Source organism: Phocoena phocoena, chromosome 16 (genome assembly GCF_963924675.1).
Source record: "Phocoena phocoena chromosome 16, mPhoPho1.1, whole genome shotgun sequence".
Lineage (NCBI taxonomy): Eukaryota > Metazoa > Chordata > Mammalia > Artiodactyla > Phocoenidae > Phocoena > Phocoena phocoena.
In genome coordinates this window covers 17,570,237-17,585,623 of record NC_089234.1, presented here as the reverse complement: position 1 = coordinate 17,585,623, position 15,387 = coordinate 17,570,237, and the positions used below count along the sequence as shown (strand labels likewise).

General features: G+C 38.0%; 1 protein-coding gene across 5 annotated transcripts; it reads right to left on the bottom strand.

The window, feature by feature from the left end:
• Window positions 1-354: 354 nt before the first annotated feature.
• On the bottom strand, window positions 355-15,209 carry ZDHHC6 (zinc finger DHHC-type palmitoyltransferase 6). Of its 5 annotated transcripts, XM_065894086.1 has the most exons (11): window positions 14,978-15,209; window positions 13,487-13,960; window positions 12,749-12,840; window positions 11,406-11,565; window positions 10,018-10,179; window positions 8,334-8,387; window positions 3,985-4,152; window positions 2,882-2,923; window positions 2,048-2,193; window positions 1,909-1,955; window positions 355-962 (listed from the first exon to the last, which is right to left on the bottom strand). In XM_065894086.1, exons 2-11 carry the CDS (start codon window positions 13,751-13,753, stop codon window positions 859-861), a joined length of 1,242 nt encoding a protein of 413 aa, XP_065750158.1. In that variant the 5' UTR covers window positions 13,754-13,960; window positions 14,978-15,209; the 3' UTR covers window positions 355-858. The 5 variants fall into 5 exon arrangements, with proteins under 5 accessions (XP_065750158.1, XP_065750157.1, XP_065750160.1 ...); XM_065894085.1 differs by lacking the exon at window positions 14,978-15,209 and having other exon boundaries at window positions 859-962; window positions 12,749-12,828; window positions 13,487-13,753; XM_065894088.1 differs by lacking the exon at window positions 14,978-15,209 and having other exon boundaries at window positions 859-962; window positions 11,406-11,473; window positions 13,487-13,533.
• Window positions 15,210-15,387: the final 178 nt, after the last annotated feature.

Genomic DNA, 15,387 nt, shown 5'->3' with positions numbered 1-15,387 from the left:
AGGGGACACGGGTTCGTGCCCCGGTCCGGGAAGATCCCACATGCCGCGGAGCGGCTAGGCCTGTGAGCCATGACCGCTGGGCCTGCGCGTCCGGAGACTGTGCTCCGCAACGGGAGAGGCCACAATAGTGAGAGGCCCGCGTACTGCAAAAAAAAAAAAAAAAACGTCTCCTAGAATCCTGTGATCTCAATATGCCATTAATTGGGTACTTTGAGGCAAATATGTATGTCTAAAGACTCATGATTAAAGATGTCTATTTTTCACAAGGCAGTAGAGCAGTTTTTCCATAAGGAACTAAGACAATCCTTTTTCGTCAGCAAAAAGAAAGATACTTTGAGTAAAAACTATAATTTATACAGAACATCCATTGATCTTTATTTGATTTGACAAAATCTTCATTATTAAAAGACGGGTAATAAAATCTGAGCTTACATTGAATCTGCAAATTAAGTTCTATAGTATCTAGAATATTACATAAGAAATTCCAGCAGAGGGGGAGAGAGGATAAAAGCATCACATGCAGATGCTCCTGGCAAAGGGGGAACTATATCTGCAGGTGAGGTCCACCGTGTGCAGTGCATAAAAAAATCCTAGAGAAAATGCAATCGACTTACTTGGGTGAAGTGTTTTTCCTTTTGGGGAGAGGGAGCGGTGGCATCGAGGTGCAGGAATTCAAAGGTATGTGCAGAATGGCTTCTCCATTTCAAAATGATAATAAAAATATTTAGATCATGGCATTAGGGCACCTTTGAGGAAAAGAACACCTTAACCAGAGTAGGCTCATTGCATAATTCTTTAGTAATATGTACAATTTTCAAGTAATGGAGCAGACTTAGAGTAATTTTACTTCAAAAGTGGCTATCTATTTTTCTTCTCGCCCTCTGGGGCTTGATCTGTTTCAGCATCGCAGGGACACTTTTCTACACAGTTTCTAGGGAACCATCCTCTTATTCTTGAAACATCTGAGGGAGAAAATGAAACTGATATGAAAAAGTCAGATATACCACAATGACATTTGTGAGACCCATTAGTTCTATTACTTCCAATTAATAAGCTTTTAGTTAGACTTTACCACCCCCCACCATCTTTTATAAGCACAATATGTGGTTAAAGTTAAATAAATAAATAAAAATTTAAAAAAATGTTCCTAACAAGCTAGGAAACAGATATTTCCCAAATTGCATCATCTGGGGAAGGAGCTCATGCGGCTCAGGAGAGCCCCAGTGGAGTGGGGGCAACCTGGTGTTCACGTACATGTGTGTGACCATGAAGGAGGATGGCTCTGTCATACTTCATCTGTTCTGGGGGACTATCTCCCTGTAGGCTTTGTGAATTTTCCTTTTAGACTTTCTCTAACTTGTGCACTTCTATATCAAGCTTGCCTAAGCTGTCACATGGGTTAATTTATGATTAACCCAGTGTTTTCAAAAGAGCATCCTGGGTTAATCTTTACTTTAAAAAGGAACAATTCTTAAAAGTAAATAAAAAAACAAAGACACAGTTTCAGTTCATTAATTTTTATAATAACTTAATAGGACGAGTCATTCAACGGGGGCGCGTATAGCATGGCAGCTTAGTCATAGGCTCTAGAGCCAGACTGCGTGGGCTGGAGTCTTGGCTCCATCTGCATTTAGCGTGGCCTTGGGCACGTTGCTTAGCCTCTCCACGTTTCAGTTCCCTCACCAATACCTCGGAGGGCTGTTGGGGACCTGAATACCACAAGTGAAGCATTTCCACAAGTGCCTATCGCGTAGTTAAGTACGGGGTGTGATGTTTGCTAATCATTGCAAAGACCCGATAAATACAAGTGTATGGAGAAATAATAACTGTTTATAAAAGTTATTCTTGTAAAATTTGCAGTTATTGCTGGCAGTCTTGTCCTTTAAACACCCCCTTCCACTTTCATACCTTCTTTAATGGAATCATCAAGAATTTTATCTCCATACAACCAGTATCTGAAATATTTAAAAGATTAAAATTAATTTTTTTTTTGGCTAGATGCCAATTTCGTCATTCAAGAAGAAATAACCTACTTTCTGTCACTTACCGTAAGCCTCTTGTGGCTAAAATGAACTCCCCTTTCTGTAGCCTTATCCGAGGCTCTTCAGTGCAGGGGCTCGTGAAGAAGGTTTTGATTCCTCTATTCAAAGGACAGCAGGTACCACTATAATCTTCTATTACTTTATACTGAACCTGTCATCAGTGAGCAGAACAATTTAACATTAACCCATACCTGAGGTTTTTTAAGTTTGAATGTAAACTGTTAAAGGTAGATCCAAAATATCAGGCAAGTCTTTCCCTCCTGGTTCCCTATCTACCCTTTATAGAAGGTAATTAATTGATGCTTCTAATTCTCAGGCTTTTTCTTAGCCTTCATTTCAAGCACATGGCTAAGAATGAAATTTTAGAAGCAGTGCTGTCCAGTAGAACTTTCTGCAGTGATAGAAATGTTTTATACTTGTGGTATCCAGTGTGATAGCCGCAAGACACATGTAGCTACTGAACACTTTTAATGTGGCTGGTGCAACCAAGGGACTTAAATTTTATTTAAATTAATTTAAACTTAAATAGCCACATGTAGCTAGTGGCCATTGAATTATTCAGCATCACTGTAAGGACAAGTTTCACACTAGGGAACTATATTGAGGATAATTATCTTTTGACAATATAAATTGACTAAATTCCCTCCAAACCTCCAGTACAAACTATTTAAATGAAAACAAAAGTAATATTCATTAAATTTCAACAAATGTATTAAGAAATATTATTTAATAAAAGCTAACAGTTGGTTTTTACTCAAAGACAATTTTAAAAGCTACACAGAAGTACAGAGCCTGACAAAAGAAAAAGAAATTAGTATCATTGCAAAAGAATTACTTACACTTCTGACTCTTTTATCTGCTTTTTGTTTCAACTGTTCTATCTGTTTGGAAGATATAAAAAAAAACAATGAAGTCTCTTATCTCAATGTTTAAAAACAGGCTTTCCTCATTTACTATAGCACAGTGACATGACAAACTCCCAATTTTCCAACATTTCAAATTGCTGACAATTTAAAGGCCGCCTTTTTTTTCTTTCTTTCTTTTTTTTTTTTTTAAGCATGGAAAGAAGGCCCTATGACTAAAAACTGGTACTGAAGTGGGGCCTCCTCAGTGTTCCCTCTCCAATGTCCTTCTTCACAGAGCACCCCCTGTGGCCCAGGAATCAGGGAGATGTGCTCTCTGCCCTCAGGGGGCTTCCGGGCTCATCCCTGAGGTGAAGAGGATACAGAGACTCACTGATTCTTTAGAGAGAGGGCAAACAGACTGCAAAATTCACCAACAATGAGTCTTGATTAAAATTCACCATTTCAACTCCTTTTCTCCACTTATTCAGCAAGTTTATTAAATGTTACTACACTAGATATAGTAGGGGAAATAACCTCTGCCTAGAATCTTGCCAAGTTAAAGACATAAGATACAAGAATTAAATAAAAATGAGACCTCATGTGCTAATATGCATTAGTATATGATTAAGTGCCAAATCCAGCTGAGTCTAGAGTGGGGAGGTAAGTCTTTATGGAAGAGAGGGCACTGGAACTGGTCTGAATAATTTCTGATAAACAGGAGCTCATATGACATAGAAAAAACAGTGTTGGGGAGGAGTTAGGTGTCAGAAATGTACCAGGAATTCGCTGAGTAGACTAGGCTGATTGGAAAGGATGATTCCTGCTAGGATGTAGGTGAAAGGTAGCTTTTGGTCAGATTTTATAAAACTAAGTTAAGGAATCAGGACTTTATCTCACAGGTATGGAGAGATAAGGAATGATTTAAATAGAAGGAGGGACATGATACAAGGAGTGCTTTAGAATTAATTTAGATTCATTTGATATACTGAAAAAATTCTTATTACTTATTTTATTATAAAATGCCATTGGAGTTAAGGAGAAGTTAAGGGGAAGAAGGTGAGGCAAAAAGGCAAGACTATCTGAACAAAAATACTCACTGTTAAGCTGTACGGGTGACAGCCTTCTCTTATTGGCCAATCCAGTCCATCTCCTTTGGGGACCCCTGACCACGTAAAAACCTGTTTAAAGTTCTTCCATCTACTTCCCATATCATAAGGAAAAACAAAGACTTCATCTAGTTGATAATACTGAATTCGATCTTTAGCCTGTGGGTAACAAAGATGTAAGATGGCAGATACATCTGTCTTAAATGGCTTTTAGTAACATACTATTGAGAACGTTTATTCCTCAAATTTGTATCATACCTAAAAATGCTTCCTCCTTGTTGTAACGTTAGAGTACACAGGAGAAATAAACACACTTATCACAATATAGGAAGAACTTGACACACAACACCAACCTTGTATGAGACCATCCAGAAAATGTCTGACAGGAGTTACTCAGGAATACACCTAAATAAGACCAAATTTAAGCATTCAAAAACATTTATTAAAGGAGTTAGTAACTTTATTCCATGTAGAAAAAGTCCTCAATGTTCTTGCTTGTTCAGCAGAACAAAGGAATCCAGGTGTAAAGAAGACATACTGATAAGGAGGTTTAAGAGAAAACAAGGGTTTATTCAGGATGGAAGGAACCGTTAGGTGGGGTGCACTAGAATGCAATGGCTGCATCCTGGGTGGCAGCAACACCTGCATGAGTGGCCAGGAAAGGTGTGACGGGGGAGTCATCATTCTATGAAAATTATTTTTTTTAAAAGCTAGCAGGTATGTGTAAGAGATCTTTCAGTTTTATATACCATTACATATGTCTATATACTTATTTATGTAGGCATTTATATGTACATCTTATGTGTATATATATATAAATATTCAGGTTTCATAAATTACATTCTAGGCATTTAAATTGTTAGCTTTTACTTAAAGGGAAACCGGCTTAGAATTTCTGATAGAAATTTCTAAGAAATTTCTTAGAATTTCTGATAGAAATTTCTAAGAAATTTCTTAGAATTTCTGAATTTCCACTGACACCTAGTGGTATAAAGATACACCGTTTATTCCTACAATAAGTGTACAAATCCAGTTGATACTTACAGTGTAATAAAATCTGTAATTTTGATACATTTTAATATCAATACAATCATTTATTTGATTTTTACTGAGCAGCAGAGTGCCAGTTTTAAAATAACTTCTAGATTTAGCATGGCACTTTATAAAGAGCTTTGGTCATTAGCAAAAAAACACTGTTAATCTAATGTCAACATATTATGCTATCTAGAGATGATACCTTGAAATATTATCTGGGGATAGTATTTTAGGGAAAAGCTTTTGCAGTTACTTATAAAGTGATGTTGATGTTAATTCAATTAAAATTGTCAAGCTGTAACATGACAACATGTAAGTCCATCCCCACCCAGATAGTAAAGGGTAATTTCTTTTCCCTTTTTATAAGCAAAAGCTTCAGAGTCTTCAAAATGAATTAAGAGCCTCAGAGAACAGAGATCTAGAATATTAAGAAAGAAGAAGTGCTAAGGATGAGAGTAGCTTACAAAAATAACCAAGGCATGGTCTTTAAGAGAAGCGCTCAGATAAGATGGGGGATTGCAGCAATACTGTATGTTAAAAGGTGACAGAGATGTGCAGTAAGTGCTACAGGAAAACGGTACAGAAGTACTTAACCTAGTCTAGGGAAAGTCAAGGAAGGTTCCTTGGAGGAAGTGACAGCTAAACTAAGTGTTGAGGGACAAGAAATTAGGCAAAAAATAGGGGGAAAGAATATTCTAGGCAGAGGGACATGTAGAAAGATACAGAAGCATAAGATGTGCAAACTATTTGGTATTAGCTGGTATTGAGTGTGAATGGGGCGGGAGGGGTGGAAATGAAGCTGGAGAAGCAGGTAAGAGCAAGATATAAAAGGTTTTATTGATATTACGTATAAGCTAAGGAGCTTGGACTTAAACCCCTACATCAGTGGTTCTCAAAGTATGCTCTGCATACCTCCTTGAGTCCCCAAGACCTTTTCTTGGAGTTCAACAAAGTCAGACAACTCTCATAATAATATGAAGATGTTATTTGCCTTCTTCATGGTGTTGACATTTGCAACGGTGGGTAAAACTGCTGGCACCTTAAACAGGAATCAAGACAGTGGCACCAAACTGTATTAATAGGTGCTATATTCTTCACTGCTACACACTCATAATTCAAACAAAACCAAACCAACAAAAAGCCCAGTTTTACATAAAAATTTCTTGATGAAGAAATAAAAGCTATTTTTATTAAATCTCAGCCCTCAAGTAGATGTCTTTTTTTTTTTAAAGTAGATGTCTTTTTAATATTCTGTGTGACAAAGTGGAAAGTACACATAAAGCTTGCCAAAGTGCTTATCTCAAGAAAAACACTTGTTTGAGTTGTCAGCTAACAAAAGCTGTGTAGCCAGCTTTTTTCATGTAATGCTATTTTTACATGAAAGAATGAGTAATGTAACAGAAAAACCAAGGTTATTCAGACCTCAGTATTTAGTGGACGTCTTCTCGAAAATGAACAAAGTCAGGTTGTTACTTCATATAAACAACTGAGTATTTGTTGCCAGTGGAAAAAATAAGGCTTTCAAGTGAAAATTGGAATTTGGAAAATTTATAGCCACAACTATGAGCTTGACAGCTTTCCAATATTTAAAGATTTTCCCCATAAAATCAGTAGTGATATGAATGTGGCTTTTAGATATTGTATAATGAAATGTGTCAACATTTAAAAAATCTGTGTAATGCTGTAAACTACTATTTTCCAAATGACCGATGCCTGATGCCCTATGTGGGTACCAGGTCCATTCAAAGAGCAAGATAGATTGATGGATTTAAATACAAAAGAATACAAAGAGTTTACTGATGTAGTTTCAGATCTCACATGCAACTAACCTCTCAAGAACTAGCACCTATCAAGCTTTAATGTACTATCAAGGAATATCCACTATTATCTAAAAGACATGTTAAAATACTCCACCCTTTTCTACCTACTTATCTGAGGCTGAATTTTCTTCATATACTTCAATCAAAGCAACATATCTCAACAGATTGAATGCAGAAGTAGATGTGAGAATCCAACTGTCTTCTGTTAAGTCAGATATTAGAGATTTATACCAAAAAAATACCACTTCCTATTTTATTTTGGAAAATTTAATTGTTTTTCCCAAAAAACATGTTATTTTTATTAACATATAATGGATTTATTGTTATTTTAAAGTGAAATAATAAATATTCAAAGATTTTCTCAGAAAATATGGCAAATGTCAATAGATATATAACAAAAGCTCTTTAGTGTCCTTAACAATTATTTTTGAGAATGAAAAAGGTCCTGAGACCAAAAAGTTTGAGAACTGCTGCTGTAAATGAAAGCTCACCAGATGGCTGCCGGGGGGCTAAATATGTCCTATCGGTGTTTTATTTGTCCCACAAAGGCTTTTTGTTTGTTTGTTTTTAATTTGAATTGCTTGCCAATGCTTAAAAATAGAAAGGAGGTAACACAGAAATCCAGATCTCTGACTTTTCTTGGGAAAAAAAAATATATACGATCTCACAATACTGGGTGAGGATTTCCCTGTGGCACCAATCAGCTTCGTCTGCCGGGCAGCTCTGGCCCACAGACTGGCTCCCCGCATCTAGGTTATCTGCCTGGGCCCTAGTGCATTTGGGTTTACAACCCCTGCTACAGTGATAGTGAGGCTCTGAGAAGTTTTAAATAGGGAGTGGGGTAGTCAGATGTACTTTTTTTTTTTTTTTTTTGTGGTATGCGGGCCTCTCACTGTTGTGGCCTCTCCCGTTGCGTGCTCCGGACGCGCAGGCTCAGCGGCCATGGCTCACGGGCCCAGCCGCTCCGCGGCATGTGGGATCCTCCCGGACCTGGGCACGAACCCGTGTCCCCTGCATCGGCAGGCGGACTCTCAACCACTGCGCCACCAGGGAAGCCCCCAGATGTACTTTTTATATCAGAATCACAATGGACAGCGTGAAGTATGTACTGGAGGTTGTGAGGTTTGTAACAAGCTAAATGTTATAAGCCCTATCTGATGTCTAAAGCCTATGTGATGGCACCTTGGTAGGACAGAAGTTCCTTTCCCAATGGGTTCCCTTCTCCTCTAGTCTGAGAGGAGCCAAAATGGTTTCATGTGTGGCTTAGGCCTCTTCAACAACTCAGTGTGTGAGAGAGCTCTGTGGGAGTCATATTAAACCAGGAATAAATCAAACGGTCCCCATGATCGCCTTTTACATGGCATGCAAATGACGTAAGGAAGCCATTTGGTAGCCAAGTTTTCATTTTGGGGCATTTATTAGTTAATCTGGTCTATTAGTTAATCAGTACTTTATCGATATTGAGGAAACAATTATAAAATTTACCTTCTCTTCAATCCATGATTCAATAGAAGTTTTGTTTCTGAGAATTATTTTCATCTGGAAATTAAATAATAGTAAAATTTCATAATGTGACTGGTTCATTTAAGATTATCATCTTTACACTAACCCTACGAGGTAGTTTTTATTGTTCCACTCCATGGATGAAGATATCAGGATAACAGAGATTAAGTAACAGAGTGTGGTCCATCTGACTCTTAACCACTGTACATCTTCACATGAATGACTACATCGATCCACAGTCAAATCTGAATCTACTGTTTAAATAAAAAATCATGTTTTATGTACTATCTTCTGAATAGGTTTTTCAGAGTATTAATAAAATATTGATATAATCCATTCAATCAGTATTATATGGATTATGCAATTAAAATCTTTTACCACTATTTTTAATCTTAAATGCATGATTAATTTATTTATTACAAGTAACAGTGACTCATTTCAGTCAACCTAGATATTTTGCTTGCTGTAAAAACTGAATATTTTCAGTCTTGATTCTATTTTTTGATCTTCCTAGCTATGACAATTCCATTTATGTAGGTTTTTACACCACAGGATTTTAGTTTATTTCTAATATGATTCTTAATTATAGGAATTGGGGGAAATTTTTCAAAGAATTTGATCCCAGGCTAGTGGAAAATGTGAACTATAACCAAAACCAGGTTATTTTAAAAACAAGAGTTCAAAAAGGGTTGGGTGATGCATCAGGGCCCTCAAGCCCAGCGTTTCTAATTCTATATGTCCTGCAATTCTTTGAAGTCTCGATGTGCCTTCATGGAGACAGTGTGACACAGTAAGAACAACCCTGGACTGGGAGTCCTTATCATATTCCAAGGGCCTAGCACAATACCTGGTCCACAATGGGCCTTCAATGAATGAATAAACTAATTAAGCGAATGAAATGAGTCATAAGAACTATTTTTTGATCCGTTCAGGGCCACATCCTCCTTCTCTGTGTTCTCATTGCACTCTGTACATAAATCTATGCTATACACATGACCCTGTATTAGTTAACTCTTCACCACTCATTGTGAGTTCCCTAATGGCAGGAACCCTTCATTTTCATTCTTGTAGCCTCAGTAATTAGAAAAGTGATTCATCACACAGTAGACATTAAATAGCACCTATATTACAGGGTTGTTATGGAGATTAGATGAGCTGACACATGTAAAAAGCCTAAAACATCACTCAATAAATATTAGCTATGTTATTATGATTTTGATTTAATATATGCTAGTATAAAATAACAATAATTATGTTCATTGAATATATGTTTACTGAATACATGAATGGATGATCTTGGCTATGTCACTTAACCTTCCTGTGACTTAATTACTCATCTGTAAGGAAGGGAAAATAATACTCCTCTTCGACCTCTTTTGGGGTTGATGTGAAGATCAAGAGAGACGGTGAGAAGAGCTTTCTCAAGTATAAAATGCTATATAACTCTAAGTTAGTATTTTTAAAATTAAATCAATAGCCTAGAAATTCTGGCAAAGTCACTTCAAAATTATCCGACTAGTAGAAGATTAAATTAATCACCTAGATGGAATAAATAACAATAATCTCCATTTCACACTGCATACTTAAATGGAAGCTTTATCTCTTTCTCTTTACAAGAGGCCCCAATAACTTGACAACTTTAGCTAGAGGTAATAGAGGAACTTACCTGGATAAAAAACAACATCCCAACAGCTATGGTTGTTCCTAAAGCTAATCCCAAGGCAAACAAGGTGGCAGCAAATGCAGCTAATCCAAATGGAATAATCGGAGGAGGATCTCTCCGGGCTGTACTCATATCAATCTTTACCGTGTTCCACCCAAAGGAGAGCTATAAACAATAACAACAACATATACTCGACATACTTGGTTGTCGTAAACGGTCATACTCTACCATTTAAAATAACTTGGTCCAAAAGATCAGCAAATGACAACTTGACACTGTAGCCAAAGCAAACAGAGCTGTTTCTAATCAATACTGTGGTTTGAACTCACACTGATATGCACGGTATCATTCTTCAGTATTCTAAAACGTTTTTTGTTTGTTATTGTTCCCTCAGAAAGTGTTAGGTAGACCGCACAAACATTACTATGCGTGAATACCACCAATCTAAGCTGTAACTGCGTCTCCTATCCTCTCCTTGTTTTCCTCTATTTACAGTGATTTCCACAGCGACAAACGTAGCCTAGGATTCAGTGGTTTCTTCCCTCATGTTCCACAAGGAGAGGTTTAAAAACTAGCAAAATGTAGGCCAAATATGGCCTGCCGATGTGTACTGCCTGGCCTACAAAATGTTTTAAAATATTCAGTTAGGTACCAACATTTAGAAATTTAGTGATTTAGAAATCAGATTTCACATAAAAAGTCCAGATTTTCAGATTTTTCTTGAAAAACCGGATGATCTGAAATCACCAGGCTGGATTTCCAAACATCAAGAACTGGCTGAAGTCAAACATGGGCTGTTCCCTGTGTGAAGGACCTTTGTTTTCCAGCTTACCACATCCCACCAGGCCTGTTTCCCTCACTGACCCTCCAGGCCTCTTTAGAGGCCTCAATTTGTGACGACTGAACTTTATCTCATGACTACTTGCCCATAAATCAACTCAATCAGTTGCACCATATCTTAGAATGTGCACCTGCTCTGTGAGCCACGTTCCAGGACACTGGATTTAGAAATGAACAAAAGAACTACAACTGGCCACAGGATCGAATGGAAACAGAAAGCACTAGTATTGCCTTTTTTCTCCCTCTTCTGCCTTTTCCTCTAACTATTCTTTACCACAGCTACCAAGTTTGAAGTCCGGTAAGTTATACATAGTACTAAAATAATTGTCAACTTCAACTAGAGCATACAAGGTGAGTTTCCAGAACAAAATAATCTTTCCTCATCTTAAAAACTGTTTTACTGCTTTTTTAAAAGGAGTCCTTATTGAGGATTATAAAACAAAGTTCTATTTCCCCACCTAAATTGTAGAAAGCATATTTCCAAAAGGAACTTCTTAAATAATCTTAATAACTACTATTTAAGCTGGCATGATTTTATAACATTTTCTTACCCGATTATAAAGCTGTGTATACATTGTCATAACAAAAATAAAGGCAGCATGAATACAACCCAGTGGTGCTAAAAGGAGAAACAGTGTGAACGAAGCATGATTTTGATAACCACAGCAGTTGTTGATCCAAGGACAGTGATGGTCCATCTTCATCACACACCTAACAAGAAAAATTTACATAAAATGTGAGGCAGAAAATCCTGTCTACTTTAAATAACTTTGGTCTTCAAAAGATCAAGCACATCGGAATCTAGCATGTCCACGCATGGTCACAGAGGAATTATACTTCATGGAAAACAAAGAAAACTCTTTATGAGTTTTTAAACAGTGACTTATTTTAAATTTTAAACACCACAAGAAAGGGCAGGCTTTGTAACAGCATCTGAGGAAAAGATGTCTGCTACAAGTGACTTTGTTTAAAGAAGTCTGGAGGCTCGCTGAGAGGTTCATTATAAAGAAATGAGCATAGTTCCTGGTTTTCCTCTAGCTCTGAAATGCAGTGACTGAAGTGGAAAACAACAGAGACTGAACAAAATTACTTATAAATCTCCACTGGGGTTGATGGGGCCTAGCAGGCGCTTGTAACTTCCTTCCTTCCTGCTCGTATTCTTTAGATGTGGAGTCTCTAAGCTAAGCAAGCTAACTCTGGAATATAAGATGTGGTTTAATAAGCAAAGTCTTACTCTGTTTCCCTTCCTCGAGGCTGCTAGAAGAAAATTTTCTTGCCTCAAACTAAACTTTATTTGCCCCTCCAATGGTCCCCCTAAACCTCAGCATTCTCATCATAAATTTCTTATTTATCACTGGACATAGGTGTTCATTAAAAAAGGTTCTAGCTTAATTCACATTTTTCATAGTGATTCTGTTTTCTTCCAATTAAGTTTGGTATATAAAACACCTGTGATAATAGGCACCTGGTATCATTTATTAGATCTGTGTAAAGTGTAAATGTTAGTCAACTAAATAATGGAAAAAGCAGGTCTCATTAATAATTTAGACTCAGAACAATTCTAAGGCTAGTCAAGATGACAGTCGAGAATTAATCCTGATTTATGAAAACAACCTAACGGTATAACTTTTTACCCTGCTCTTGGCAAGGCAAGAAGCAAAGTAAACCTGTACTTTTCTAGAAAAATCTTTTCACTTATAACAAAAAAGAGTAATACTTATCAGAATTGACAATTTAAAAGTAAAATGAAGATTATGACACTTAATTATTTTGACATTATTTATAAAGTAGCCACCTTGCAGAAAATAAAACTAGGATTGATGTGGTAGAAAGAATAACAACAAAAGACCAGTAATCAAGTTGATCAATCCCCAATGAATAGCAAAGACAGTACCTGTTACACTTTCTGCAATGATGTGACCGTGGTGCCTTGTATGCTTGGCAGACTTTACAATATTGGAGGTACATGCTATCCTGAGAATTTTCCTTGGCAGCAAAATAGAAATAAAACATAAACTTCTGGGTAATTGGAAAAGTGATGTTGCTGTTACCAGAAATTCACTATTTAAAAATATTTTAACTCAAATATAATGGCTGGAAATGCAAGTTAAAATTCAAATTCCATCCTTTCCCCATCTCCCATAAAAGAAAATCAAACCATAGTATTTATTCATAAGGCGTGACTTGTTATTACCAGGCTGTCCGTTATTTCTGAATACTTTATGGTTTAAAACAGTAGTTTCTAAAGAGTTTTTCTCAGTTATAAGGGATGTTAATATGTTACATGAAAAAAGATCCTAGAGCCAAACCACACTGTAGGATTATGAGGTGAATGATATGCAGTGTTTCCTAGAAACTTATGCACTCATCACCACCCCTCCATTTTTTTTTTTTTTTTTTAAAGCAGAAGTATTTAATGAAATTGCTTTGGGAAATACTAATTTAGATCCATACTTTCAAACCAGTATAAAATAAATTCTTTGAGCTCTAAATAATCGGTGATTAGAATAATACACTTAGTCTCTACCAAAGCAAAGAGCAGGCTGTGTTTGATCTTATTGGTTGGCAGATAAGGCAAAAACTAAACATGATTATCATGAGGGTTCACCATCCTAAGGAATCTTTTTCTTACCGGTTTCCACCCCAGAGGGACGAAGCCAGGACCAACAAACATGGCATTGAAGTAATTATAAAGAATCATGACAGTCCAATTTATCAACATGATGAAGTTCATGCTTCCTCCAGTGGTATGTAAGGGCCAATACCACAACACAGAGTCAATCATGGCCATGGTAGAACATATTGCTATAACACCAAGGGCTATAATGGGACCCCAGTGACAAAGTCTCTTTACTTCTTGTAGATTTTCAAACTTGATAACTGAGCAGAATGTACCCATTTTGGTGAGGAAGAACTCGTTCCTGTTTTTAAAGAACTACAGATTTCCTTTTTCTGTGCATACATTTCCATGTGCCACAAGTCCACGTGTGTTCCTTAATTGTCATGCCTTCACATTGTGGGATGTTAATGCAGATTACGCCATGTTCACTGTTACACACTCTTTATGTTTTCTAGGAGAATCCAGTACCTTGGTTTGAAATCCAATCTAAAGAAACAAAATGAGAAAGTTCGGTAAGACATTTTACTATGTACTGTATTTGTTAATTCCAATAATCACCTAAACAAAAGCAGCTCACAAGTACTTTACTATGGAACGAGTACCTCATCAAACGTCAAAAAGAACTATTTTCGTCGTATCCAAACTTTCCTCATGTCTGAATAGCACCTAAACTGGACATGTGATTGTAAAATGGTTGTTTTTATTCTTTTGTTCCCAACTTGTCAGAGGACTGTGTCTATGCAACCGTTTAGTAAATGGTTTGAGGAGACGAAGAATTTTAGAGCTGGGAAGGAGGGCCTTAGGGTTGGCCTAATCCAGCTTCCTTCTTCATAGAAAAGAAAATGGCTTGGAGAGGCTGAGTGAGTAAACCACAGCGGTAACTCAACAGAAGCCAAGTCATCAAACTCCCTCTATGGAGTTCTAAACTGCCTCTTACCCAGTCTCGAATTACATAAAGTATGATCCAGACATGGTCTACACCATTTGCCTGCGGTTGCCCCCCAAACACTAACTTAAGGGTCTATTTGTGTCAAAGTAAAGAAGCGGAAGGGTGAAAGCAAAGAGACTGCAAGGAAGGGAGGCGAGAGATAAGTGTGTGTGAACTCAGGATCGGAGGTGTATATGAGAAGGAACATGATGAAAATATTTGAGAAAAAAAAAAAAAAAAAAAAGAAGAGGAAGTGTCTCCCGGAGCGAGGGACGGGCAAGTCAGGACGGCGAGCGCCGGGAAGATCTGTAGAAGGGTATTTCGGACTGGACTGGAGTGAGTCAAGGGAAGAAGACCAGAGGAACAGAGTAACAAAGACTTCCATGCAACAGATGCCGCTGCCTTGTGCCTCAATTTCCCGCCCGTGTCATGGAGCAAAGCGCTTAGAAATCCTCACTCAGGGGAAGAACATCTTGGTAAGAGTGGTTGGTCTCAACACTCTGGAGACTCTGGCCTCACTCGGGTGGAGCGAAGACCGCCAAAATCATGGTTACGTCCCGTGCTTTGACTCCCACCTCGGTCTGGTCCTCAGTGCCCGCTCTTTGGCCATCGCATTTCCGGGGCGGCTCGGGCTCACCCGGAGCAGGTTTTCTCAGGCTCGGATAACTCCGTCATGGGTACCCCAGCCGAGCGCAAGTAGAAAGTAAATCCTGTGTGCTAGAGGCTGGAGGTCGGGACCAGCCTCCACCCTCGCGTTGCTCCGCCAGCGGCCTAGCAGCAGCTCTCCCGCTCAGGCTCAGTGCGCAGACTCCGTGACAGCCACTTCCGGGAGGTTCGCCGCATCAAACTTCCCCCTGGAAACAAGCCCTTCTGACTTGTAGCTTGGGGAGCCGGAGCCGCTTTCCAAAACGTGGAGGGGCAAAAAAATGCTTTCGGTGATTCACGAGAGCCCGCATATTTTTTAAGCTTTTGGGGGCACTAACTG